Genomic DNA, 27,814 nt, shown 5'->3' with positions numbered 1-27,814 from the left:
GGATCTGATCACTTGACGACTCACTTAAATACTACATTGCTTAGGGCAGTGATGGCTAACCTTTTCAGAAACGAGTGCCCAAAGCATGCGTGCATGCATGAATCACCAAAATGCAATGTGTGCCCTCCCTTGTGCATGTGTGAGCGTGCCTGCATGTGCCCCACCCCTGTGCCTGCACACGTGTGTTCCCCTGCATGCGCCCTGCCCCCACATGCACTCGCGGCCCCACATGCGCCCCTCTCCACACACATGCACACGCAGCCTCCGCATGTGCCCGCCCATGCACATGCACGTACACACACACGCCACGCATGCACGGCAGAGACCCGAAGAACGGTGGGAGGCACGCATGTATGTGCGGCGGAGCTGAACTGGGGCGACAGCTCACGGGCCCACAGAGAGGGCGCTGTGTGCCACCTCTGAAACAGATGCTATAGGTTCACTATCACGGGTTTAGGGACTGAAATCCCGGTAGCAATTGTGATTGTAAGTCAAGGACTATCTGTAGAAGCTAAAAGAGTGATCTTGGACCAGTCACTTTGTGTCATCCCTAGGTAAAAGACAACTACATTTCCAAAAAAAGAAAACTGCATTGATTTGTCCACCTAGTTGCCTGGGATCATAGGGGGGGAAAAAAGTGCATACAGTCAAGCGAACAGATAAAAATGCTACTGCTTCTTTTCGTGATTCATGCAGAATTCACTTAAAGAATTCAGAGAGCTGTAATTTAGATTGGTTAAATAATTAAATGCAAGCTGATAAAATGGCCATTAAAATAAGAATAGAATATTTTGGCTTGGGAATTCCATTTTAAACGTAACACAGAGCTTTAATAACAATTGGTTCTGAAAGAAGTGCTTAGCGTTACTTTTGGAAAAGGCATTCCTAAGGATTCAAAAGGGCATGTTTACACAATTCTGAACAGGATTTAGTCCTTCCTTGGGATGGCTCCTGAGGATACAAGCTGGATTTTTGATAATAGCCTCAGAATTGGATGACAAAGGGACTTTTCCATTCTTGTTCTAATCTGTGATGAAGACAAATTGTGATTTCGTGTATTGCTTTCAATTATGTAATATACACATTTTATATATAATAAATTATACATATATATTTATATTATAAAATAATATATTTCTATATGTATGTATATATATATATATATATATATATATATACATTTGTGTGTGTGTGTGTGTATATACACACACACACACACACATATACACTGTGTATATATATACTGTATGTGTGTGTGTGCGTGTGTGTGTGTGTGTGTGTGTGTCTGCACACCCATGTGTGCACACTCTCAGCTGTTGTGCATTGGTTGCTTTCCTTCTGCTTCCAGATAGCATCCATTTAGATACTCCATGAATTGTTTTTCAAATAAAAGCAAGCATTTCTTGGCTGAGCCTGTTTTCTGAAAACCAAAAAGGTATCTTTGCAATAAATGCCCTTCTCTCCGCCTACAGGCAGTTTATTCAAGATTACACTACTGTGTATGATAATCAGGTTTATAGCATCTTGGAAACAGTGGCGATTCTGGACCAGTCTCTGGTCGTCTGTCTGATTCCGGCTATGTCTGAGGCCCTGAGAAATTCAGAGTACAAACAAGGCCTTGGAAGAAACACCTTGCAAAGGTAAGTGTGGGGATTACTGTTGCTTTAGAGCAGGGGTGTCAAACTCTATTTCTTTGAGGGACACATCAGGGTTGTGTTTTGTGTGGGTATGGCCAGGATGGGCGTGGTCAGTTTGACATCTCTCGTTTCAGGGGCGCCTGTGCTGGTCTAAGCGCTCTGTCAGTGAAAACAGGCTCCCGGGCTTCATTTTCGGCTGCAACGGCCTCCTGCATCCCTCTCCCAGTGAAAACGGAGCTCAGGAGAGCTGCATGTGGCCCTCCCAAGTTCCATTTTCGCTGGCAGAGGCGCACTGCAGGCCGGTCCTTCACTGTTTCCAGGGTGGCCCTACAGGCCAGATCTAAGCATCCTGCAGGCCGGATCCAGCCTCCGGGCCTTGAGTTTGACACCCCTGATTTAGAGCAACAAAGAGATGTCCACTCATTCTTTCCAAAAGCTTTTTTGAAGGATGGTACATATTTCCTTCAGGAAGAAGTTATTCACAGTTCTTTTCGCTTAGTTCTTTCATATATAGAGATTACAATTTCGATTCCCTCTCCCCTCCCCCCCTCCCCCGCCACCCAATTTGATTTCCTGTTTTCAGTTTCCACACAAATGCAGCAGTAAATGGATGTCGGAATCATCACGACGCCTTTTGTTGTGTGAACTCCATAATAAGAGTTCCCTAATCAGTATGCGTTACAGGTTTGAAACTCTTGCTGTAAGAAATATGCTACCCTTAAACCTGGTACCCTAATACTGAGCTACTATGGGATAGAGATATGAAAAAATAAGCTTTCTGAACTGAAAGAAAATTGTGTGCTTTTAGTAAGGCCTTGTGATTTTAATCACAAATCAGTTGTCATTTTATTGAATATGAAATGACCCGTGCTCTAAACTGGTGCAGTTTTAATCTTTTTGAAATGATGCTGATGCTATCTTATGGAATGGAAGTGGAAAACAAAGCCAATTTAGTCTTCTATTAACTTCCTTTACTTGTTTCCTAAGTGCAGAGAAATTGATAACAACATAATATAAATATATAATTCCTGTTGCTAGTTAGCTTTCTCTGTTCTAGTATGTTTTTCTTTCTGGTTGTAAAATAATAACATGCAAACTTTGAATGATTCTGCCTCGACAAAAAGGCCATTCAACAGGTTCTTATTTGTATCCCTGCTTATTTGGGCCCTCTTCTTTTTAATGACCACCTTCTATGTGGTTGGAAATGCATATTTATTTATTTTTTTAATTTGATTTATATGCCGCCTTTCTCTGGAGACTCCGGGCGACTTACAATGTGCTCAGCAATAGCCTTCATCCTTTTGTATATTTATACAAAGTCATCTTATTGCCCCCACAATCTGGGTCCTCAATTTACCTATCTTAGAAAGGATGGAAGGCTGAGTCAACCTTGAGCCTTGGAGAGATTCGAACCTGCAGAAATTGCAGGCAGCTGGTCTTAATAACCAGCTTAATAACAGAGTGCCTTAAACCACTGTACTACCAAGGCTCTTATTTGGTCCAAGATGCCTTGATTAGGTGCCTGCATTATGTAACTAAAATTGGATTGAGAGTAAAGTATATGTTGCTCAAAACAAGTGGTGTTCCTCCTCAAACAACCCAAAAGGACTTGGCTGGACTTGTGAATGTATATTCTGGAAGTTCCGCATTCTTATTTTGTCGTCTCTTCCAGGTTTTTCCAATGTCTGTTTCTCAGCTTAGATTACACCCTGCAGTCTTCATATCTGAGTCCTTCGGGAGAAGGGCGGTATAGAAATTTAAAAAGATAAAGATAAAGATAAAGATATCTATCCATACCTGTTTTTGAGTGCTCTTTAAAGCAGGGGTATCAAACTCAATTTCATTGAGGGCTGCATCAGGGTTGTGTTTGACCTCGGAGGGCCATGGGTGGCCATGGCCGGGGTGGCCATGGCCAGCTCGATGTCACTCGTGTCGGGGGCACCTGTGATGGCCAAATGCTAAGCCAGGACTTCCCTGAGACCCTCACTCATTCTTGTTGTAATCCCCTTCCTTCTTTCCTTCCCTCCCTCCCTCCCTCCCTCCCTTCCTTTTCTTTTTCCTTCCCTCTTCATTCTCCTTTCTTCTTCCTTCTCCTCTTTCCTTATTTTTCCTTCTGTGCTCTCTTCCCATCTTTTTCTTTGTCTTTCCTCTTTTCCTTTCTCCTTTCCTGTCCCTTCTTGCATGCTCAAATGCAAAAGGGGAAACATTTCTCCTTTTGTTTTCTTTTTAGTTTGTTTTGTTTTTAGTTTGTGCCCCGTTTTCGGCTGCGACCGCCTCCTGCAGCCCTCTGCCAGTGAAAATGGAGCTCGGGTTGCGTGCACCCCCCCCCCACCCCCCATGAACCTTTTTCACTGGCAGAGGCTCCATGGGCTGGTCCTTTGCTGTTTCCAGGCCGGCCCCGCAGGAGAGATCTAAGCACCCCGCAGGCCAGTTCCAGCCCAGGGGCCTTGAGTTTGACACCCCTGCTTTAAAGAGAAAAGTGGGGAAAGAATATTTTAAATAAATGAATTGGACATAAATATTTTATAAGCTGGATGGCGATCACTTTATAAGAAGAAAGGATTTATTTTGGACTGTTCCCGATGATGATTAAAGAATGTAAATCTGGAAAGAGAGACCTGTACTCTGAAACTTAACTTAAATGGAAATTCTTTCATAGCCATTCACAATAGTGAGCCTGACTTCTGTAGCAGAACTTTTGCCAAGCTACAGCTCCTCTAATTCTAGATCAATATCAGGGGTGAAATCCAGCAGGTTTTGACAGGTTCTGGAGAACTGAAATTTTGAGTAGTTCAGAGAACCGGCTAATACCACCTCTGGCTGTCCCCAGAGTGGGGAGGGAATGGGGATTTTGAAGTATCCTTCCCCTGGAGTGGGGTGGGAATGGAGATTTTGCAGTATCCTTCCCCTGCCACGCCCACTACACCACACCCACAGAACCAGTAGTAAAAAAAATTGGATTTCACCACCGATCAATATGCCTGAGAATTATAGAGGTGTAAACTAGGACATCTGTTAATGTAGCAACAAGGAAGAGGTTGATTGAAATAATGATTAAAATTGTCATGGACTCAAGCTGTTGCTTCAATAACTAAAAAAAAAAATCTAAAATAGTAATAATCTCATGACTTGCACTAAACAGTACAAAATTATAGGAAAAAAATATTGTCGATTTGCTTACAATAGCAAAAGAATGACATGCCTGATTCTTAAGCTCTATGACACTGGTTTTAATTAAAATGTTATATCTTTTGTTTGTTTTCTTTCTTAACAGAGAAGCCTACAAAAGACTTTTATCTCACCTCACAGAGCCTGGACAAATGGAGATACTGAAACTGGAAAATGAGTCCTATTAGCAGCATGTTGATTGGTTTGCGTGTGTGTGTGTGTGTGTGTGTGTGTGTGTGTGTGTGTGTGTGTGTGTTTGTTTGTGTGTAGAGAGAGAGAGAGAGGGAGATGTTGCCTAGAATGCTGGTCCTTTATGCAGACAACACATTTCCTGTGTATAGGTACATAATGTTTCTGCATATTTTTATATAAGCAGATGTGATTTAATATTTTAAAACTTCAAACAACATATGCAAAATACCCTGAATGTTTTTTCATTTCACATAAACATTGGGTGCCATTACACTCTATCAGAACTAGAAAGCTATGCCAAGAATAAAAATGTGTTATATACTAAATACTAAAAAGAAATGGGAAACACAATCTCCAACAGTATCTTTTTCCTGGTCCAGTAAATCAGCACTCTTTTGTTGTCAGGTCTTTCAGTTTGACATCTTGAATGTTTTGCACGCCAACACTTCACATGAGCAAGGCCAGGATGTGGTGAAGAAACTTGAGTACCTTATGTTAACCTTATGTGTATGCATTGCGTGGAATGGTAAGAGCTGTCCTAGCGTTGCCCCTGTTTTAAAATCTGTAAACGTGTATTGCAGAATTCGACCTCTGACCCTTTCTATGTTATCCTTATACTTGCTTGAGCTGTGTTCCTATTCTTGAATACCAAGAACTGATTCAATAATGAAAACTGCTCACCAGGTCACTATTGCTGTATGGATTCTCATTCAATAAATTATGCAATTGCCACATCTGGCGTGTAGACCCTTCATTTTAAGTAGGGTGCTATATCGACTCAGTGGCAAAACAGGTGAAATGAAATTTTTCAGTTAATAACCAGAGACTCTTTTTTTTGTGTGTGAGTGTCCATCAATTATTGTCACAAAAACTTCCTCCTAGTCTTGTTGAGAGCATTTTCTATTGTTAGGGTTTTATTATGTAAAGATAGCAGATTATCTCTTCCCTAACTCAGCTATTATTACATCAGGACCTACAGGAACTAAAAGCTTCTTTAGGCTACTTAATAGTGTGGCACCAAAACCTTCTTTTCATTTATGAAAGAAACTTACTGAATTTACATTGTAGTTTCTTCTAAGCAACTATACTTTGAGAGAGTTTAATTCAGTTCAAAAGGCCTTCATTTCTAAAAGGCTTTCTTTAAAAACCTTCAGGTGAGATTCTTTCAAAATCTGAGTCTTTACCTTTCAGTAGAAACGCGAAACAGAAATACGCCTTTTGCATTAACTTTTTGAGTGCAAAGCCTTTGATTTGTAGGAAAATAGGAATTACATTATAACAGCTTGTTTAACCAAACAGTCTTTTATTGGAAATATAATTAATACTGAGATATTTAAAGAGTTTTATGAGTCTCCATTCATGAAAAATTACTCTTGAATGAGGAGTCAGTTGAAAGATTTATTAACACATCTTTTTAACATTGTATTATATGATCGCTGACAGTGATTATTTGCCTGTGGATTCAGGGAACAGATATCTAACTTGCAGAGAAGCTTTATAAATCTGCATTGGCTGATTATCTTGAGAAGTAGCGGAGAAAATTTGAACAATTGCAGAGTGCACATGACATGGCAAAATATATATGGCAATAATATACAGAAATATATAAAATGTTAAAATTTAATTGGGTACATAAAAAATCCCAAGTGCTTTATGTTTATTTTATGATTCTATTTTAAATAACTGCTTTTATGACAAATTCCTTTATCAAGTTTAGAGCCGCAATATTAATTCACTTATTTCCAAGGAGATGAATTCAGTTTTAGATAGAAATGTCTAATTCTGATTTAAATTCTGTTTATTGAATGAAGGTTTAATTACTGAATTCAGTGTGACCATTCAAAGGCTTATTAGATTGTAAACCATAGTAAATCTTTTTATCATAATGTTCAGTTATTGTTTGCGTAAGGTTATGTAGGCCATGGTTATAAATCGTAGTCAAGAAGTCCTGAGCAGAGGACTTAATGTGCAGTTAGAAAGGAGTCCTTTCAAAGATTCAAGAAAAGAAGGACATGAATGTTACATTTTCTTTACCTTGATTCCTTTGCAACCATGAAGTCTTTCCCTACACCCTACATTATAAAGATAAGTTACAAGCCTGACCTTTTTATATTTAGATAGAATATGAAAGTGTAGGTGATTAAGGCTGGCTTTTAGAGAAAGAGCTTAAGATCAATGTATTCTAGCTATTCCCAAAATGAAATTTGGACTCAGACAAATTAGGCAACAGAAGCAATCCTGACCTTAGTCCTACTCAATGTATACATATAGACAACCAGTTTGATCTAATGGTTAAGGCTAGAAACTGGGAGACTGTGAATTCTAGTCTTGCCTCAGGCATGAAAGCCAACCGGGGTGATTTGGGGCCAGTCATTCTCAGGTCAACCACCTCACAGGATGGTTGTGGGGAAAATAAGGGGACAAAAGATTATTAGATACATCCACCTCCTTGAGCTTTTTATAAATAGTAAAGGCAGGATAAAATAAATAAGTCCTTTAAAATATGCTTATTAGTAGTGACGTGTACTTTCTAAACTTTGTAGAAAGCTCAGGATGATGTGGTAGGTCTCCGATTTTTTTGCCAAGGTAAATTCTACCTTCTACCTCTTTGATAGGAACCTCCCCATTTGCACTTTCAGTAGTCAGAATGCAGATATAGAAAGCCAGTTTTAGAATTTTTGCTGCCACGGTTTTGAGGATTCAGTCCATTAAAAGTTTTCATTTCTCATTTTGGATTTTATATGTTACCCGTTATAGCGCTTCATTTGTATTTTATGTATTACAGCATGCATTTAAATGGTAGAACCTGCCTTTTCCCCTCCTTATAGGCTTTTTGTTAATGCTGTATATTTCAGTGTACTTCTAATCCCCCTGCAAATTGAAAGAATTTGGCCACCAATACGATCCACTTTCATTTTAGCAATGGAGAAGAAAGCATCCAGTAGGCACATAAATTGCTCAGTTTCTTAACCATCAAACAATTTTCTATGATATTGCATAAATTGTTGAAAATTCATACTAATTGCCATCATTTACAATTATAGGCAAGTCCATTTTGTCAAATTCTGTATTTTTTTATTGTTGGAAAGATGAAAATGTGTCTTAAATTACTTGAGAGTTTTATTTCACATAAGTGATGAGGTATTTTGCCTTATTACAAAAGCTTCTGAGATCCAGGGGGTGAAAGATGTACCTTCATCATAGAATGAAGCATTTTTTTTAAAAAAAAAAAATCTAAATGGTATTTATAAAGTCTTCCTTCCCTAGCAGGTTATTCTAGATATAACATACTCACCTAAATGGAACAGTTCAGCAAGAAAATAGGTGTCTATGCTGTACTCATATTTTTATTAATAATTTCTTTGCTAAATAAACTTGAGTGTCTATAAAGAAAGGTAGATACGCCAAAATTAACTGTGACAAGCATGAAAATGGTTAGGAAGCAAACAGCTTCAGGCATTCCATGTGCTCATCAGATCTCTGTACCAAGGGCATTTGACAATGTTTGATAATGGAGTTTTACTTTCCTTGTGTGCCTTGCACAAAATTGTAGGTACAATTCCACAGAATGTGAGATTACAGACATCAGTAAAAATGTATTACATTTTTGTTGTATTTCATTAAGCTGCACTAGAAAACTCTCAGCTTTCTTCTTTTTTCCGTAGCTAGTTGATGTATGTAGTTGGTTTGTTGAAATTAGCTTGGATAAAAGCTATCATTAATGTAGATTATTCCACGTCAGCCAATTAGTTAAGTGGTACCACACTTTATTTTGGGGGTAATAGCACTACAATACGTTTTCTTTCCTTTTCCATAAGAAAAGCAAGCATACAGAGAATCCAAGAATTCCCATAACAGTCTTGCAAATCTTAACAGAAGACAGGTGCTTTGTTAAAGAACCAGAAATAAATGTAGAAGTACATCCTTAAGGATTTTCAAGTCAATCTTTGACAGAAAAAAATTGTGTCATATGTAGACTTTGTTTAGAGCTGAATATTACTATTACTACCGGTAATAGTAATGCCATCAAAGATGTTACTTTATAACCCCCATTTTCAATTGGCTTTTCCTTGATATGATTTTGAAGTTTTAACCATCGCTGTACAGTAGTATATTTGACCAGGTCTTGATACTGTTAAAATGACAAGTGCAAAAAACTAAGAATTGTCTTAGAGGGGGACTACAATTGTCCTGTACAGAGAAAATGAATATAGCTGTATATTTGAGATATTGTTAGATTCTAATACTTGCAAGGTGCATGGAGGCCACTCAAAACGATACTATATTCATTAACCTACCAATTAAACTGCTAGATTCTTGATGACAAGTTTCTTAAGAACTATAAAGCCAAAGGTGGGAACTTGCTGTAATCCAGATATTTCAGGCTCCAGATCCCATAAATCTTTGCAAGACCAGTGTTCAGGTAGTTTGCAGAACTGTAATCTAAACTATCTGGAAAGAACCATTATCCCAACATCTGGGACATTTTCACGTTTGTTAAGTGGCCACTATGGCCAGAAAGATCTTTGTACTGTTAAGTTTTCCTCAATTAGCTATGACCAGAAGGCTTAGACAATTGCAACATGCTACACATGAGGGTACCCTTGAAGACAATCTGTATAAATGCAGCAAGGTGTTTCACATTACCTCCACCTGACAGAGGAAGTATGCCTTTTGTGTAGAAGCATCCCCTTTTTTTGGAACAACCCACAACTGAAATACATAGGGTTCCCATCCTTCAAGCATTCCAGAAGTTTCTGAAGACCAGGTCTTCATCTGAGTTTATGGTGTCGGTGGAGCCCTTGGCAATGGTTTGGATGTTATTAATGTGGGACTGTCTTGGAGTCCAAGTATGAAATCTAAAACAATAATACACTTTTGGCTGTTAATGTCAATAAAGATGCTTAAAAACTGCATATATATGCAAATTTCCTGTGATTTCCTAAGTTGGTTTACTGCATAGAAAAACAGCACCACTATGTGCTCCTCTGGTCTGTTAGAAACTCAAATAGTTACTGTGTGAAAATATATTTTAAGAATATGAATATAAACAAAAAGGCACTAAAATGCAGTAAATAGTGAAAAATGTTATTTTTATTGTAGACTATGCACATATGCCAGTAATGTTGAATGGAGGCACATTTGTTTGAAATTCTTCATCATTTGATTTGTTTTATACCTCAGCATATTCAAGCATGCAGGTTACGAATTTGCAGTGGGTACACAATTATCAATGTGGTATCTCTTTCAAATAAATGTCAAAATATGTAAGAAATTGGTCATGAAGTTATTAATGATAAAAAATATTACTGTAGATACCCTGCATATATTAAAATAGATTGTGAGAAGTGTAAAATGGCAGTTTCCTATTTTTTTTTTTCTTCAAGATTCAGGCATTCGTTTTAGTTATTTTATTCATCACATTTCTATACTTCCCCTCTCACCTAAGTGACTCTTGAATGAATTAAAAATTCAGAATACATTATTTTGAAATTATAATGCCTAAACAACTGGAAATATCGTGAGACATGCATGATTTTTCAGAATGAGCTCAAGCCTCATACTAATACTTCTTGAAAAGGGGATAAATAGGAAATTACAGCCATGTTTTACCCTCTTTTTTTATAATCATCATTGCTCCTTGAAGAGAATGTGTGTCAGTTATTTGAAGATTTAGGTTCAGTCCCTGGTATCTTAAGGATTCAAGTAGTGGCATGTTTTTATATCTATGGTAGATATGATAGTTGGATGTAAAGCTGGCTGCTGTGCTTCAAGATGGGGGGAAAAATTATCTGTCAAAGAAACTTGGGGAAGGGGGAATGTTCCATGCACCAAATGTCTGGCCAATCACAATGTTCCTGACTATAGAGAAATGTCAGGAAGTAATATGGCATTTCCCACCCTTAATCTCCATAAATTCACCCATTTTGATTTAAGTTTCAAGATTACTTCATTTCCTGTGTTTCGTTTATGCTAAAGTTATTAATTGCTAATTATGACATTTGGCTTTCATGAAATTTCACACACCCCTTGCTTGATATCAAATTATTGGTTTTGAAAAATCTAAATATATAATTGCCAAAACGTGTAAAATTGTGGATGATAATTCTACATTTTCAGGTACAGGTTACCAAAATTGCATACGATTAGCAATTTAGAAGATTGCCAACTGCTGTTGTAAATTAAGTTGGGTTTCTTCATTGTCAGAAAGCACTGGGAATGTTGTTTTCATTGCTTGTGAAGTGAATACCCAGCCAATCTTACACTTACTGCATTTCTTGGTACACTTCTTTGGTCGTAGCTTGTTTTTTGGCTGTAATGATATATCAAACAACAGAAGCCTAAAATAATATGTAACCAAGTAACAAAAATATTGCCTTTAGTGTTTTTGGTTATGAAAACTTAAAAACTGGATCATAGATCTCTAGTAACTACACAAAATATCTTCAAAAGCTGGAAAAGAAAAATCATAATTGTCCAGCCAGATGTATTTTGAATCCTTTTGGAGAAAACTTGGAACATGCAGCAATCAGCTTTACAGTGGTATGCAAAACGCTTCACATAAAATTGAAATTCCCTGTTTTGATTTCAATTTTTTTTCCCTCCAAATTTGAAATGAGCAATTTATCACCCTAAAAGTCTTTGTGCTCGAATCACTTCTGGGATTGGTTGATCTAGTTCATTTCAAACTTGAAACAGATCCTCTTAAATTTACATCAATTTAAATTCAACATCTTTGTAAATCCCTTAGTTTTACTCCTTTAAAATTTATTCTGATAAGCTTGATAAGTATTGTTTCCTAAACAAGCTTTTTAATTTTAAAAATTCAGGATATTGTTTAGGTATTAGCTGTTAAAACTAAAAATGGTAAAATTAAACTTTTATTTTCTCCAACACGTTAAAAAAATTATGGTTTCCAGACATCACTTAGGAAACAACAATGCAAGGTAACATACATGGTCCAAGTAGCAAGTCCTGTTGTCACTCCGGCTTTATGAGACTTCCTTTATAGTGTCACATGTCTGCGTTTTCTACAAGTAAAACTATATCTACGTGACTCCGGTTTTTAGCCCCTGTCTGATCTGTGAGGCAAGTATGAGAAATAGCCAGTAGGTTACAAGCACCTTTGCAAGTAAAAGTTGTTGACACAACAGTATGTATTTTCAACATTTCTAATTCCAAGGACAAAGCCCAAGAAAAAACCTTCAAGAATTCAACAGTCCAAGCGCCTTGTAGTTTGTTAGCCCACATTTTGAAAGGTAGAATTCTTTAAATTTCCTTTGTATACTTTTTTGCAAGGCAGTGAAAATGACAAAAACAGGAGCAAGGGATTAAAGTGCAAAAAAATGCTTTTCGGAATACTTGGAGAAAGATTCTTAATAGGCAAACATGGTCAAAGCCACTTGAAGACCAGAGACCGGTGTAATTCTGCCACCTTTTGTTGCTTTTTGGCTTCTACTGCACTTAATACAAGGTTAGATTCCACAACCATTCAATTTTGTTGATGTAAAGACACAATCAGGATGAATGAAGTAGCTTGTTCTCTTGTGACCAGGTTCCTTTTCTCATACATTGCCCATCTTATGATGAGGCACTTGCAAAGGCTGCAGATTTGGGCATGTGGCATAAGGAGCGGGAAGAAAACAGGCTGCAATTCCATTTGAAGCAAAAGGCAGAGAAGGCCCATAGAAAACTTCTTCTTTTCCTTCCTTACTAACATCCAGCACCTGTGTAAGGAAAAATAGCAATCACTCTTAGACTTATATATCAAAATGATATGGGGGTTGGGGGGGTTCAAGGTTTTTTATATAAAGGGGATAATGATGGGGTACATTCTATGGAAGTCCGGGGGGGAGGGGAGGGTTAGGGGGGTTAGGGAGGGTGGGTTGGGGAGTTTGGGGTGGGTTAGGGGGGTGAAATTGGGGTGAAAATGTAATTGTAAAACTTTTACAATAAAAAAAAAAGACTTATATATCGTTCTACAGTGCTTTACAGCTCTCTCTGGGTGGTTTACAGAGTCAACATATTGCCTCCAACAATCTGGGTCCTCATTTTACTGACCTCGGAAGGATAAAAGGCTGAGTCAACCTCGAGCCAGTTGGGATCAAACTCCTGGCAGTGGGCAGACTTAGCCTGCAATACTGCATTCTAACCATTGTGCCACCCATGGTTAAAATTAAGTCTATGCTATTTTATTCAAAGCAAACTACAAAATTTCATATAAGAAATATCAAAGGTGAGGCCACATTCAGGTTTGCTTTGGTTGTGGTTCCTTTGAGTCAGTGTTGACTCCTGGCTACTGCCAGGACAATTCTCTGCAGTTTTCTTGGCCAGGTTTTCAGAAGTGGCTTGCCCATTGCCTCCTTCCTAGAGCTGAGAGAATGACTGGCCCAAGGACATACAGTTGGCTTTGGGCCTAAGCAGGGCAGCAACTCACAAATTTCTAAACCGGTGCCTTGAACACTATGCCAGACTGGCTCTCTATGCACTGTGGACTACATAATTAAAATGAATATTGTATACTATCTAAAAAAAATACTGGATATTAAAAAAAACACCTAAAGCTAAGTGATATTCTAAAAAATTCAAGCATACAGTGAAGTTGTAATATTCATGCCATTTTTTAAATCAGAAATTCACCCAAAAGCTCTTTGGTGATCTAAAGTATCTGATTAAGTACACTTAATATAAAACTGCACATGGCTACACCATTATGCATCCCAGTTAAACATTTTCATAAAAATAATTAGTGAAAGGGTCCAATAGTTTTCTTAAACATTTTCTTGTTCCTATTCCTCACCAAAGCATCCCTCATCAGGACAATTTGAAAGCTATCAAAAGGACAGTTACCTGGATACATGCTGAGGGTTCATTTGTCCAAATTGAGTAGCCACCAACTAAATATATTCTGCCATTGTGTACAGCCACTCCAGATTCATTCTGGCCTGATAAAGAGAAAAATAAACCATGAATTTCATTGACTTATTATTAAACGTCAGAACGCCTTTATAGCACAATGCCACACATCTAATGCTGTGACAGTCTCAGTTAATTTTAACTTAACATGCACCAGAGGACTGTATATTTTTCTGCAAATGCAATACATGTTTGTCCCGCCAGCTGATTCTTTAAAAGTTTCTTCTGGATGGAATTTTACATGCAACTATGTTTGAATGTTAGGTATATCATATAAGGTGTAAGGCACTGTAGTGGTCATGAAGACAGAGATCTCTTTTAGAGGAGGAGGAAAAAAGTTCCAAATCAAGCTCAACTGGTGATTTAATGGGTTAATAGTTAGCAACCACTTCCCCCGTCTACTCCATCTCCTATCATCCTTGAGTCTTTTCCATCCCCCTGGTGTTGTTGGATGGGGCTCAGAACCCCGGGGTAGATTTATGAGAATGGGTTTAATGTCAAGGCTCCGACTAACGAACCCAAGCAAATCAGAACTCTGAAACTGACCTCAAAGGTCTTCTTTATTGAGTACATCATATCGGCACAGCTTCAAAGGAAAACCAATTCTAAATCTTTCCCGCAGTTTCAGTATAATTAAACTAAGAAATAACCCCATCCCCAAATGTCACAGATCACATTGGCCAATTGGGTTAATTGGGCTCTCCAGGCATTCCTTCCCCAACCTTATCTGTTGACGGTAGAGATGACCTTGGTTCTCATGAGAAAGCACTCTGTTTTGTCTGGAAAGGCATTCAACCCCCTTCCCCCCTTCCCCTTCAGTGTGGCAACTGAGGAATGGAAAAATGGCCGTTGCCAGGTTCGGTTTGAAGTTAACATATGAACTGTAATTTTCCTCCAAAATGATCTTGAAATGCTTTGTCATTGCCACCTCCATAGATGTTGTAGATGTCATTTCAGCTTCACAATCTAGCCAACAACCCTGATACATCCTGCTATCTCTCTAATTATTAACCAGGTCTAGCCTTGCTTAGCATTTCGATGTCAGCCAAAGATGGGGCGGTTGTTTGTTTTTTGTAATATACGTCTCCTGTTAAAAATAGGATTTGTCCTACAGATTTGACACATTCTGCTAAGAACACTTGCCTGTCAACATGCTGAAATGACACCGGGTCCACTGGTCAGCATCTATGCTGTAGGAGTCTATGTGGCGGACAAGAATTCTGTCATTGTTGTAATCTAGATCATTGCCCCCTAAAACATAGAGTTTCCTTTGAACAGCAGCCATGGAATGGTAGACTCTCCTCTGCAACATGGGGCTGCGACTGAGCCATTTATTCTGCAAAAGCAGACAAAAGAAAACTTTAATTCCTACATACCATGAACATTTTAGCTGTGTTGATTTCCCATTCACCAGTACGCCGAAACACACTCATAACACCTGCTATCCAAATACATCTTGCATAAAACCGCATCATTTCTTTTAAAGAAAAGAAACCCTCCAAAATGCCTTTTTGTTTGTAGCGTAATCACTGAAAAATACAAGTTTAATGAAATTCCATCCAGGACCAAAAAAAAAAAAAAAAAAGACCAATTTTCTGTTATTTCTAAGATATTTTATCATTTTGATGAGTAGCAATATTTAAGGCCAGCATGGAAACTATTTTGAGCTGTTTGAAACATTGTTAAGCGGTAAGTGTCAAAGAGCAGAAGTCAGAAAACAATTGTTCGATGTAGTCCTTCCAAACGTAGAGCTATCCATTAAACTGTGCAACACCTGATTGGGAGAAATTAATATTTGCATTTACAGTGCATTCCCTTGACACAGGACTATAGACACCATCTGCTTTGCAAAGCCTGCCTGCATCCCCTGATTATATTTTAGCTTCCTTCACAGCAGTGACTGCCAGGTAAGCCGCCAAGCACTGCAAAAGCAAAGAAACGGGAGTGGGGGGCTGGTGGGGTCATTCCTAATAAGTCAGCGTGTGAATACTAATCAGCAGTGGAGAAGCAGAGGTCACCCCAGCCTGCCTGTTGGCAGGTAGCGATGTGCTCGGTGGCAGATGGTAGACATTATCAGCACACCACAAAGGCCTTGCGCAGAAACAGGCACAAGCACCCAACGAGATAGAGTTATTGAGATTCTGTGCAAGACGCAGGCAGATGCGAGGGGCTTCGAGTGCCCACCATACAATCTGCCAGCAGATTTTTTTAAAAATAGAAATAAAAACGTATGTGTGTAAAACCATGAAGCAACCCTCGCTATAAGAATGCTAGCCCGAACTCGCTGCCTTTTCATTGTTAGCGCAGCCTGCGGGGATGGAGTTTGGGAGCAGCCAAAATGTGACAGCCCATGGGAGAGCGTGGCAGACCGGGGGAGAGGGGGGGAAGGACACATGAAAAAGGGGAACATTTGACATTTTAAGGTTTAAACAGAGATAGCCTTTATTCAGAATGGGGGCAACATTTACCATATGAGCAAGTCTTTCCATACAAAGTAAGCCTTCTGGCTGTACTTGTCCGATTGAGGCCACAGGGCTCAGTTCGACAGTAGAAATGCTTACTATAATATTGACAAAGCAGAGCACAGGTTCTGGAATTCTGTATCCAATACTCACACCAGTGGTCCCTATATGAAGGACCTGTATTTTCTTCTGGTAATTCGAACAGCTGGTCTAGTACTAAAAATGTTGAATGGCATTCGCCTTCCTCTTCTACTTGACAAACCACTGAAACCATACAATTTTTATATGTAGCCTGTTTTCAGCACTTCTTGAATGCATTGCAAGGCTTCAGCAGTTTGTTGGCTCAAGGGAGAACACCATCTTTGTTAGTAATAGGTACTCTGGTTTTGAGTACAAATTCAGACTCATATACAATTCTGGCTTAAAAATAAAGTTGGGAGCAGAACTCATTCTTAACCTGGGGACTAAGTGATAAGATTCAGTCTTATGAATTCCATGTAAAAAACTCAAAAGAAACTGGGTAGGGCCTATAAAGGATGCTAATCTCAGGCGAAATCTTTTATTTACAACCACTGATAAAGCTCAAGAACATGATTCTTTCAGCAAACAAGGACAGGCAGCACCTGGCTGCGGAGAGATTCTCCACAATTAAATAATACACCTTCCCTTGCCACCTCATTGAAGTACATGGAACATGAAGTCAACATGAGAGAGAGAGAGAAAAGCTGTATGTCTTTTTGTCTTTGGGCTCTCACATGCATTCACACAAACTACGGTGCAGAAGTTATTGGAGAAGCAGAGCTAGACTAGCAGAATGAATATAAGCTTACCTGGGTTGGATCATACACCATTAGCCTGTTCTGATACTGCGCCGTGTTTGTCACTCCTCCTGTAACAAACATTCATAGTGTTACACAAACATTAAACCCAGTTGGGAAGAGTTCATGGGAAATTATTAGTAAGAAAGCATGCTAATGTAGAAAAGAAAATTGCTGAGTTCAGAAGTCTTTCTAGCCTATTTATTCTATTTATAAATTAATATAAAATGATGTGGATTTGATTGGATCAAATCATTACCAGCTAAAACAAGACACATATTTTATAACCTAAGAATATAGTGCATTTTGTGGGGAGGGGAAGGGTATCTGTATTGTGTATGCTGTGGAAGAATCTCTTATATAAGCCAACTCAAAAATATGCAGTATTTTGTTCCTAATGTGTAATGGTAAAGAAACCTTAAAAATCTTTCTAAGGTTTAAGATTTATTACATGTACCATATTTACTTGTGGATAAGCCAAAAATTTAGGTGCCAAAATAATGAAAAAAATGGGTTCGTCTTCTCCCAGAATATATATAATAGATTTCCCCCTTAGCTTTTTAAAATACCCATATATCCTGTAAATACTCATAACCTTAACTATTGACAAATCTGCCTTCAAATTTCCAACCAAAATACCAGCAAAAATGTCCGTCCCTTAGATAAGCCATTTTTCAAGGTTTTTTGTTATTAAAAATGCAAATGTTGATTTATATGTGGGTGAGTTTATACACAAATATGTATACAGCAATATTAAACTATATCAACTATTAACTGATCAGTCAATCCCTATCAACCGTTACTTTTCCATTACTGTTCTGTGATGCCACAAAATGTTAATGAGTAAATTGCTAAAATAAAAGTTCACTTCCAGAATATTGACAATCTAGGTTATTTTAAAAGAACCATAACTTTTTCTGTATTACCTCTCCCATCCATTACAAATAAGCATTACTATACTTGAAAATTAATTCACTCTGGTGTTAGAAATATATCACCTTTCAAATAAAGGAATACAGTACACCAGAGTATAATTAAAGTCTATTTTAAAACTCCAAGTAAGATGCTGGAAAGAGGGGGAGAAACATTAAAAAGAAGTCAATCAAAATGATGGGCTTTTAATAAGAAAACACGAAAGGAAACAAAGAGCTATTTCTTGGTAAACCTTAGGATGTGGGGAAGAGATTAAACTAGGTAGAACTGTTGGGGCTTTCTTATTTATTGTTCCAGCAGGAGCCATGAGTGGAAGCCAATTTTTAGATGGCACACCAGTTCCTTCAGTAGTTCCATCCCATCTAGAGTAACAGATGGAACATCTATGGTACCAGAAAGTTTCCATGTTCACTTAGAATTGAGTATAGTCAATTTCACCTCAACCAGTCTCTCATAGGCTTTAAGTGCTGATCAAGACTTATACTGTATTGCCTATATGACTTTAATTAAAAGTCAATACTTCTAATTAATCTAAAGCTGGACACTATCACCATAATAGTGAGGCATGGTAGCGTAGTGGTCAGAGTGCAGTACTGCAAGCTACTTCTGCTGACTGCTGGCTGCCTGCAATTTGGCAGTTCAAATCTCACCAGGCTCACGGTTGACTCAGCCTTCCATCCTTCTGTGGTTGGTAAAATGAGGACCCAGATTGTTGGGGGCAATATGCTGACTCTGTAAAACCGCTTAGAGAGGGCTGTAAAACACTGTAAAGTGGTATATAAGCCTAAGTGCTATTGCTATTTCTATAATTACAATACCTGACCCCAAACTGAATGATGATCTCTCCTATCAGAATAACAAAGTTGAAAGTTCTTCTAGTCAAAGCCTCTGCATAAGCAGGAGACCCTATACCATTCTGGACAAATGGCTTTCCAATCTTTTCTTAAAAGCCTGCAGTGATGGAGCATCCACAACTTCTGAAGACAACCCGTTCCACTGGTTAATTGTTCTGTCAGGAAATTAGGTCTCCAAGATCCCTCTCACAGTTACTACTATTGAGCCAGGTTGCACTTATTCTATAACTATACATTTGGTTTTTCTTTCTTAAGTGTAAAACTTTACTTTTCTTACAACTGAATTTCATTTTGTTTGATAGGGCCAATGTCAGGGTTCCAAGTAACACCCCCAATGAAAGAAAGCTGAAAGAAAGAAAGCAGATTTCAAGTGTGTTGAGATTCTTCTGGATCTGAAGCCTATTTTCTGAGGTGTTGGTTATTCCTGTCAGCTTGGTGTCATCTGCAAATTTGATGAGTTCCCTTCTATTCCTCCATCTAAATCATTTATGAAGATACTGAAGAGTACTGGGACTTAAACAAAACCTTGGGGTACCCCACTGTTACTTCCCTCCATTTAGATGTAGTTCCATTAAGAACTACAGGTTGAGTGCAGTTTGTCAGTCAGTTACGAATTCATTTGGTGGTGATGATGTCTATCCCACACTTTTCTAACTTACTAAGAAGTAGGTTGTGGTGAGCTTTGTCAAATGCCTTACTGAAATCCAAGTATACTATGTCCACAGCATTTTGCTGAGCTACTAATTTGTCAAAGAATGAAGTAAGATTTGTTTGGCAGTTTCATGTAGATTTTAAATAAAATGGGGGAAGGACCAAGCTTTGAAACACCCCACACAGAAGTGCAGGTTTTTAACATCTCCTTCCTCCTCCTTTAACATCTCCTATATTTACCAAAAAATTGTAAAACTTCTAAGATGGCTAGATCAAGGAATGGATATTTTAAAAGTGCACACTGTACTGCCTACTTAAAAACATATGGCAAGAATCCCTCCACCAAAAATCCCTCTACCACCTCATGGACCCACATAAAATCATGTTCTTTCTGGCTGCACGAATCATTCATAAGGGAAAGGATCTAAGTTGTAAGTGGCTGAGCTCATTCCATAGATGATCCTCAGGGAAATTAAATGTTAAGGGCTCAAAAGCACCTCACAAGATCTTGGTCACCTCATATAAGACTTGGCCAATGTAATATCCATTGGCCAAGTCAATGTAATATTTATTTTATTCAAAATAAAAATGAGTGATTTTTCTCCTCAAAAAACATAACAAATTACTTACAAATGCCAGCAAGGGGATCTTCTGATGTCCCCAAATTCTGTCAAACATGGTCTCAGACAAGTTTAATAAACCAATACCACTCTAATATACTGTATGCACTTCACTCATTACCTTTCCCATTGTATAAGAGAGCAATTGTCAATCTACTCTGTCATGAGTACAATTTTATTTTAAATCATGTTAACATTTCTCCATAAATACCTGTGGTCTTACTATTTTTCAATATTCTCAAAGCATATATGTCTTCCTTGTTGCCAGTTATTTCCCCCACCCCCAACTTGGACCCTAACATTTGTAGTATTATTTCTATTCAGCTCTGATGAATCACTCTCATTCCTTTACAAATCTCTAAAATCCTCTTCTGCCATTCCCCCACTTCAATTTCGTTTTAAATAATTTCATTATTGTTGTTTCCATTCACTCTGCTAGAGGCTCACTGCCTGCTCCTTTTCATCCAGTTCCAAAACATGTTTTTTTAAATTATTCCCTCAAAACTGCTTTACATACTTCCTGCCCTTTTTAATCTTTGCAGCTTTTTTTTAATTCTACACAACTCATGTTTCCTTTGTCCTAATTTTTGCACTCATTATCTTATAGATATCATCCACAGTTTATTTCACTTCATCATTGCACTAAGCATCCTTTCTCATGCTTCTCATTAGCGTAACTGCAGAGACATCTGTGGCATTCTGTAACATAAGTCTTTTCACTCTGTTCAAAGCAGCTTCCAAAACATTCTTTTCTTACATCCATTCTTCATCCATTCCATTGAGAGATTAATATGTCCTCTAATACTTTCTCAGACTTTGTGAGTTGTACTTCCACTGTAATTTGTTTTCTCTTTCATCACCCCTTATCTTCCATGGAATCTGCCTTACATCATAAAGAATTAACCAATTATGCTTCTAAGATTTATATCCATTGTTTTGTTTTAGCTACAGGTAGTCCTTGGCTTACGACCACAATTGAACCCAAAATTTCTGTTGTTAAGTGAGACGTTTGTTACGTGAGTTTTGTCCCATTTTACGACCTTTCTTGCCACAGTTGTTAAGTGCATCTCCACAGTTAATAAGTTAGTAAAATGGTTAAGTAAATCTGGCTTCCCCACTGACTTTGCTTGTCAAAAGATTGCAAAAGGTGATCACATGACCTCAGGACACAGCAATGGTCATAAGTATGAATCAGTTGTCAAGCATCTGAATTTTGATCACTTGATCATGGGGATGCTACAAAGGTCATAAGTGTGAAAAACGGTCATTAGTCATTTTCCAGTGCCGTTGTAACTTTGAATGGTCACTCAATGAACTGTTGTAAATCAAAACTACCTGTATGCATTAAAAATGAATCTTCTAAGCAAATATTCCCGGGTAACCATTCTGATTCACTTTCATCTTGGGTGTCTGAATGGTCCCTTCTTGTTTTTTGTACTCTCATCTCATAATTATCCATCCATTTGTCTTACCTAATGGAATAACTTTTTGTCAAAGATCACATTCATTCCGAATAATGTGCTATTTTTCCTTTAAAAAATTCTTATTTTTCATTATCATCATTCACTGAAGCATTACACGAGGCTAGAGCGTTATCTAGCAATCTAGAAAAGCCAGTTTCTGTCTGGCACACATTTATCCCTTTCATCCACAATTAAATCTACAGATCCACTGTTATACTTGTATTTCATCAATCCTGCTACATTTCTCTCTTAGTGTCACAAATGTAGAACATGGTCTTTTCTTTTGATTTCATCCTATAATGTGGACTGTTTATTATTTGTTCCCGTATTCAAAGTTGCAGAGTTCAAAATTTGCCATGGGGTCACAAAATGGGCCCACAGAAACTTATCTCAAATATCAATTGAGGCTTTCCCACAACATTTTTAGTTTAAAAAAGAAGGAATAAATATAGTAGCTTAAATCATACCAGCATCATATGCAATATTCCTTTACTATAATAAAGGCATATCAATTAATCCTGGCACATTTCGGCCATTGTGCCACAAATATAATCAAAATCACAGTTTTACTCCAAGTATGGTCTACTATATAAGGGCACGATCTCTAATTTAGAGACAATCCTGCAAGCCAATATATGCAATAAACTGGCATTCAGGATATATTGGGACTATAGATTCCTAAATTCTTAGTCAACATAGCCATTAGCCACCCAGGCTGAGAATTCTAGGAATTTGTGTCCTAATATAGCAGGGTATAAAAATTCAATATAAAGATGGTTAAAAGATCAGCAAGCACAATGAAGTTATAGACAGGTCTGAAATTACTGCTATTGGTTGAAATAGAGATATTGGTGTGTCTATGTGTCTATGTGTGTGTGTGTGCGGGGGGGTGAATAGGCATAGGGTCAGAAAAGCTGGAAGACAAGTAATTGCAGAGACATGAGCAAAGGGTACATAGCATTTTAAACTAAGATTAAAAATTGGGCTCTACATTTTCTTAAAACAAGCTTTTTCGGGAATGAAAATTATGCAAATCCCAGTTGTGCTTTTGTAAAAAGCATAATTGTCGGACTGGGTGCAGTTAAGATATTTGCTTTGGAGTATATGGTATACATTTATTTATAATTGGAACACTCTTGTTCTGCAGGTTTAGGTTTTTTTTTCCACATACCACATGCATGCCTAAAACCGATACTTATTTAGCATCCTTTAAAAAAAAAAACTAGCAAAATGAGATGCTATGGATTTGCATACAGATTTGACTACACAAAATAGGAGTGAAATGAATAGCACTCTCTATATGTTTTAATCCCCCACCCATTAGATCAAATACCCTTGCCTGCAGCAGAATCCCTGGCTTTGAAAGTCATCAAGCTGATTTGTCTGCTCGCAAGCTAGGCTGCCACATGCTGCTACATTGCCCCCTGCAATCACTGCATTTGCAGAGAGACATCCCATGCCTTCCCTGCCAACAAGTATATTTAATAGATTGGTAGTCTTGCTTTCTCCTGCTCCTGCTCCTTTCGGTCTCCCTCCACCCTCTCTCCCTGGGAGGGTAATATGCATCTTAACTGTTTTCTACAGATTTGTCTGACATTCGTGTTACAATTTCCTATCAGCATTTATTTTCAATACTTAGGTTTATCCTAAGTGCTGCAGCAAAAGTTTTTTCTTTTTAAGTGTTCCAGTTTTTTTCAAAAAAATGGGGAATTCAATTTCTCCCATTCATATTTAGCAAGCTTATAATGACCTTTTGGATGGCCAGACTTGCAGAATACTATAGGCCACAGCGAATGAAAATAAAATAAAATAAAATGAAAGGAGGGAGGGAGGGAGGGAGGGAGGGAAGGAAGGAAGGAAGGAAGGAAGGAAGGAAGGAAGGAAGGAAGGAAGGAAGGAAGGAAGGAAGGAAGATCAGTAGTAAATAGAAAATGTATAAATTGTATCAGAAAAAGAAGCATTTTCCCATTGTAAGCTGGGACAATAAAAAGAGCAATTGCTTTAATTTCTTTATGCAACTTTCTGAAAGAAAGAAAGGGAATAATGATATCAGCCAGTCAGATGTTTAGACTGGATGTGGCATTTTTATCCACCTATCGAGTCCTTCCCAAGGACCTGGGATAGACAGATGTTGTTGTTTGATGGTGTTGAAGGTATCATCACAGAATATAAACTAGAGAGACATGGACTGTCCTTAGTTTTTGGTTCAATCTCTTTAAGGCCAATTTTCTTTGGTGGCTGTTGGGGGAAAAATGGAGTTCTCTGTATAGGTTGCTATGAATTCTTAAGGAAAGCCAGATATAAATCTTAACAATTAGCAGAATTGTGTGGGAAGGTGAAGTTACAGACTTAAATGGATGCCTTTCCTCATGGTTTGATGCCCATTTCACTCCTTTAAGCCTCACAAGAAATAAAAAAGGAGCTCAAAGCTTTGGCTCTACCTAACCTAAAGTAGCTCTGAGGATTGCAAAAAGATTTGGGGAAGTCTGGTTTATATATCTAATACAGCATATTAACTATCCAGTCCTATTTTAAATGATTTCCAAATATGGTAAGCATAGCTCCTACCACTTCATACAAATCATTAAGAAAAAAACAGTTGAAGAGGACCATATAGTCCATTCAACACTTTCCTGAACTTTGATGTGAAAACATTGATGAGCTTTTACTGAGTACAATTTTCAAGCAAGAAGTAGATTCACCAAATAGGGACGCCATCCAGCCCATACTGAACTACCTTGTTTTGTTGAAATTAAGTTACAGTATATACAGTATATTATATGCTTCAAATGCCTACAATCTCCAATAAGGAAGTGCCCAATCAAAAAAATGGGTGGGGGGAGGGAATACTGACTTCAACTAAGTACTACATTGAAAAGCAATCTCTAAACATTTAGGAAACAATCTATTCTGGAATCTTCCTAACTGATGTCAAACTGATTGCTCTATAGCTCTCAAGATTCTCATTTTTTAGTGCTTTGTGAAGGTCAAAGATGGCTAGAGATTCAGTCAAACTATCAGCAAGTCCTTTTAATATTTGAGAATTTCACCTTCCTGCTATGTCTTCTTTCAATTTCAGAAAATCATTTTTAATAGTAAAGGACATATTGCATACTATTTGAAATCCCCATGATACCTTTCAACATGATAATGGTTCCCATGTCTCCTTTTTTGAATGAATATTGACAAAGTAGGAGACTCCATGTGGGAATAAAGAGGTCAGCCTTCTCCCAGAAATAAGCAATCCTCCAAAGCAGATTTGGATAGCCGCAAAGTACTATATGTTGGTTCTATTTCTCTAGATCTAATTGGAGAGAGAAAAAAAAATCTCTATGGCATAAATCAGAGACTTTGTAACCTAGAACCCATTTAACGAACTATTGCTCCCTAGATGTTTCACTCTACAATTAACTCTACAATTAACCTTCCATCTTTCTAAGTTGGTAAAATGAGGACCCATATTGTTGGGGGCAATATGCTGACTCTCTAAACCACTTAGAGAGGGCTGTATAGCACTGTGAAGAGATATATAAGTCTAAGTGATATTGCTATTGAAATTCACTTTGAGCTATAATTTGAAAGAGAATTTCTATATATTATTGGTATTTAACACCTTAAATTGACAAAGATACTGTATATACAAATAGTGTGTCAAACATATGTTGGAAATATAATCATTCTGAAGGCACCTTTTCTCGCCTCTGGTGGACATATAAGGAGGCTAAGAGTTACTTGGATCAAATACGTTTGATACATTTAAAATTCAGAGAATTTTTAAAACAAAGGTACAGTTGCAATCAGAGATTTTACTTTTAGGTTTGATGGATAAGCAGTTAGAGAAAAAATATGGATCTTTGTTTCTAAACATTATAACTGTGGTGAGATTTTTGTAATGCCCAGCAATGAAGTCTTACAGATTCTACAATGGAAGGATGGATGGTGAAGCTAATGAAACTGATTGAGATGGTGAAATTAGCTATCTTGATTAAGGAAAATTCTTGTCTAACTTTGCTTCTAGGTGGTAAATCCAGGATCATTTTCCTGGAAACAATATATATATATATATATTGATTTTAGGATTTGATACAGGGTCATAAAATGAAGTTTTGGGAATTGATTAGAAATATTTGAGATTACAGAAATACTGGGTATTATTGAATTTTAGATCAAAAGGTTAATGAATTTTATATTTGTAACTAATGAAGAAAGGTAGAAGCTTCCCTTTATTTTTGTTTTGCTTTTAATCCTCTGCATCTTCCCTTCCCCCATCTTTTTCCTTCTTAATAATTTTTGCTTTTATATTTTATTTTTATAGAAATTTAATAAAGTATATTAAAAAAGGAAGGTTCGGTGCTGACATAGTTTTTTATTCTTCACTATTTGTAAAGGGAAATATTTGTATTGGTTTTATTTATTCCACCTCTTATTCAAGAGTTCACAATGGCATCTGCTGCAGTCCCTCCTCTTCCTCCTATGTTCCCTAGGACACAAACCATGAGGTAGAGATGAAAAAGAGTGACTGTCCCACATTCACCCAGTGTGTTTTCATGGCTAAGGTTGTGTGTCTCCCTTATTCTAATCTAACATTTTAACCTCTATACCATAGTAGCTATTTAATTACACTAGATATTCAATTCTTTTTTTAAAAAACTGAAGAGATAAAGGTTTCCCTTCTACTTTAAGAGATTCCACTGAAAATAATGGAGAAAATAGTCTAGTAGCACTGCCAAAACCATAGACAATGGATTATTGAAAGTAATCTTCCAGAGAATGGTAGAAAGGACAAGTGATAATGTAGAGCATACGTGTGATAATTTTCTGGTTTATTGTTGTCCAGGAGTACTAGGAGGTAACAAGGTTTTAAGATGCATTAAAAAACCATCCATCCATCCATCCATCCATCCATAAAACATAAAACCAGATAATAAACACAAATATTAATATCCTGGGAGCATTTAACAAGCGACAGACATTAAAACAAAACATAGAAATCTTGTCTGTTCTGAAGTTCTCTGATAAGCAATAGATATTTTGATCAATATGCGACTTAAGAAAAAGAAGCATCGGTACTTGCTTCTGCCCATATCCCCAATTAGAAAAACATTGATGCTCCAAGCCAATAAAAACAATGAGAATAAATAAATACACATTAGCAGGGCATGGAAAGTCAAACTGTTTAAAGCATACTGCTGAAAGCTTATTGGAAGGGGGGGGGCAATAGCTAGAGGAAATGAAGAACACTTGTGGGCTTTCTCAAGCATCTGGTTACCCAACATGCTTTTATCACAACTAAGTAGATTCCCACAAGCAAAAAGCAGCAGCACTCCTTGCTGGCGCCTCTGACCAATGGAAATGGGGGGGGGGTAAATATTATGTAAATGAGGGAAAGAAAAGGTAAGGAAAACATGCAGTGGTGGATGAAAAAGGCCTGGCCTGTACTATAACTATATTGGAGGCCATTTGTATGCCAGAAGGACTGACGGATCAGTTAAGAGCTTAGACTACACAGGCTTACCGGGTCTTCTAAATATACCATCAAGAAATTATAGACCAAAATGCCCTCTGGTTATTGCTGTTTAAAAGAGGCCTTTGCTATTGTATAAAATGGCATAAAGTGACTATCAGTACTGTAGAAGCCTTGGGAAACTTAGGACATTTTTCAGTTGAATTAGCTCAGATTGAACTAGCTTGGCATACAGTATTTGAATTGAACCAATTCAACTCAAATTCAATCCCTATCAATCCCTTCCCCGTAAGAAATTCTCTTGCTTAGTAGCCTTTTCTAAATTTCATTGAATCATACTGCTCCTGGTCTTGTCTGCAATCTTTCTTTATCTTTAGGTAAATGGAAGACTTTGTTGCCCTTTTTAAAGGTTGACCAACATAGGTGCTTTCTTCTCTTTGAGTATTAGCTGTCCTAGACCATACTGCATCAATCAAGGCAGATTACTGAATATGTTTTTTAATGATTTGGATGGACTACATTGCTGCTTTATTTAAATACTTCACATTTTAAGCATATAGTATGGATTTCTTTGGGAGAAATCTGGGTTGAACTTTGTACTCACCACGTGCATAACTACTGAGAGCAATGCTGGCA

General features: G+C 37.6%; 2 protein-coding genes across 13 annotated transcripts in view; one reads left to right on the top strand and one right to left on the bottom strand.

The window, feature by feature from the left end:
- MMS22L (MMS22 like, DNA repair protein) overlaps positions 1-5,729 on the top strand; it is an 87,211-nt gene extending 81,482 nt beyond the window's left edge. For 2 of the 6 annotated variants that reach the window (XR_004589795.3, XR_015731386.1), the window contains exons 24-26: positions 1,473-1,640; positions 4,912-5,146; positions 5,403-5,729. Coding sequence is in view for 4 of the 6 variants with exons in the window: in XM_034409037.3 (XP_034264928.2) it covers positions 1,473-1,640; positions 4,912-4,993 (250 nt within the window). In the remaining 2 variants the exon portion in view is untranslated. Of the gene's footprint in view, positions 1-1,472; positions 1,641-4,911 lie in introns of all 6 variants that reach the window. The other 4 variants (XM_034409037.3, XM_034409038.3, XM_034409039.3 and 1 more) reach the window with 3 other exon arrangements.
- A 4,344-nt stretch (positions 5,730-10,073) lies between these two features.
- Positions 10,074-27,814, bottom strand: part of KLHL32 (kelch like family member 32) — an 83,659-nt gene continuing 65,918 nt past the window's right edge. For all 7 annotated transcript variants that reach the window (XM_087882593.1, XM_087882596.1, XM_087882594.1 and 4 more), the window contains 4 exons: positions 17,206-17,264; positions 15,057-15,249; positions 13,848-13,942; positions 10,074-12,724 (listed from right to left, as the gene is read on the bottom strand). In XM_087882593.1, coding sequence (XP_087738719.1) covers positions 12,563-12,724; positions 13,848-13,942; positions 15,057-15,249; positions 17,206-17,264 — 509 coding nt within the window. In that variant the 3' untranslated portion in view covers positions 10,074-12,562. The remainder of the gene's footprint in view (positions 12,725-13,847; positions 13,943-15,056; positions 15,250-17,205; positions 17,265-27,814) is intronic.

The sequence above is a fragment of the Pantherophis guttatus genome, chromosome 1 (assembly GCF_059756535.1).
Source record: "Pantherophis guttatus breed Tessera chromosome 1, ASM5975653v1, whole genome shotgun sequence".
In the NCBI taxonomy this organism is placed as follows: Eukaryota; Metazoa; Chordata; class Lepidosauria; order Squamata; family Colubridae; genus Pantherophis; species Pantherophis guttatus.
Note: the sequence above shows the minus strand (reverse complement) of the source record. Positions and strands in the feature narration are given on the sequence as shown.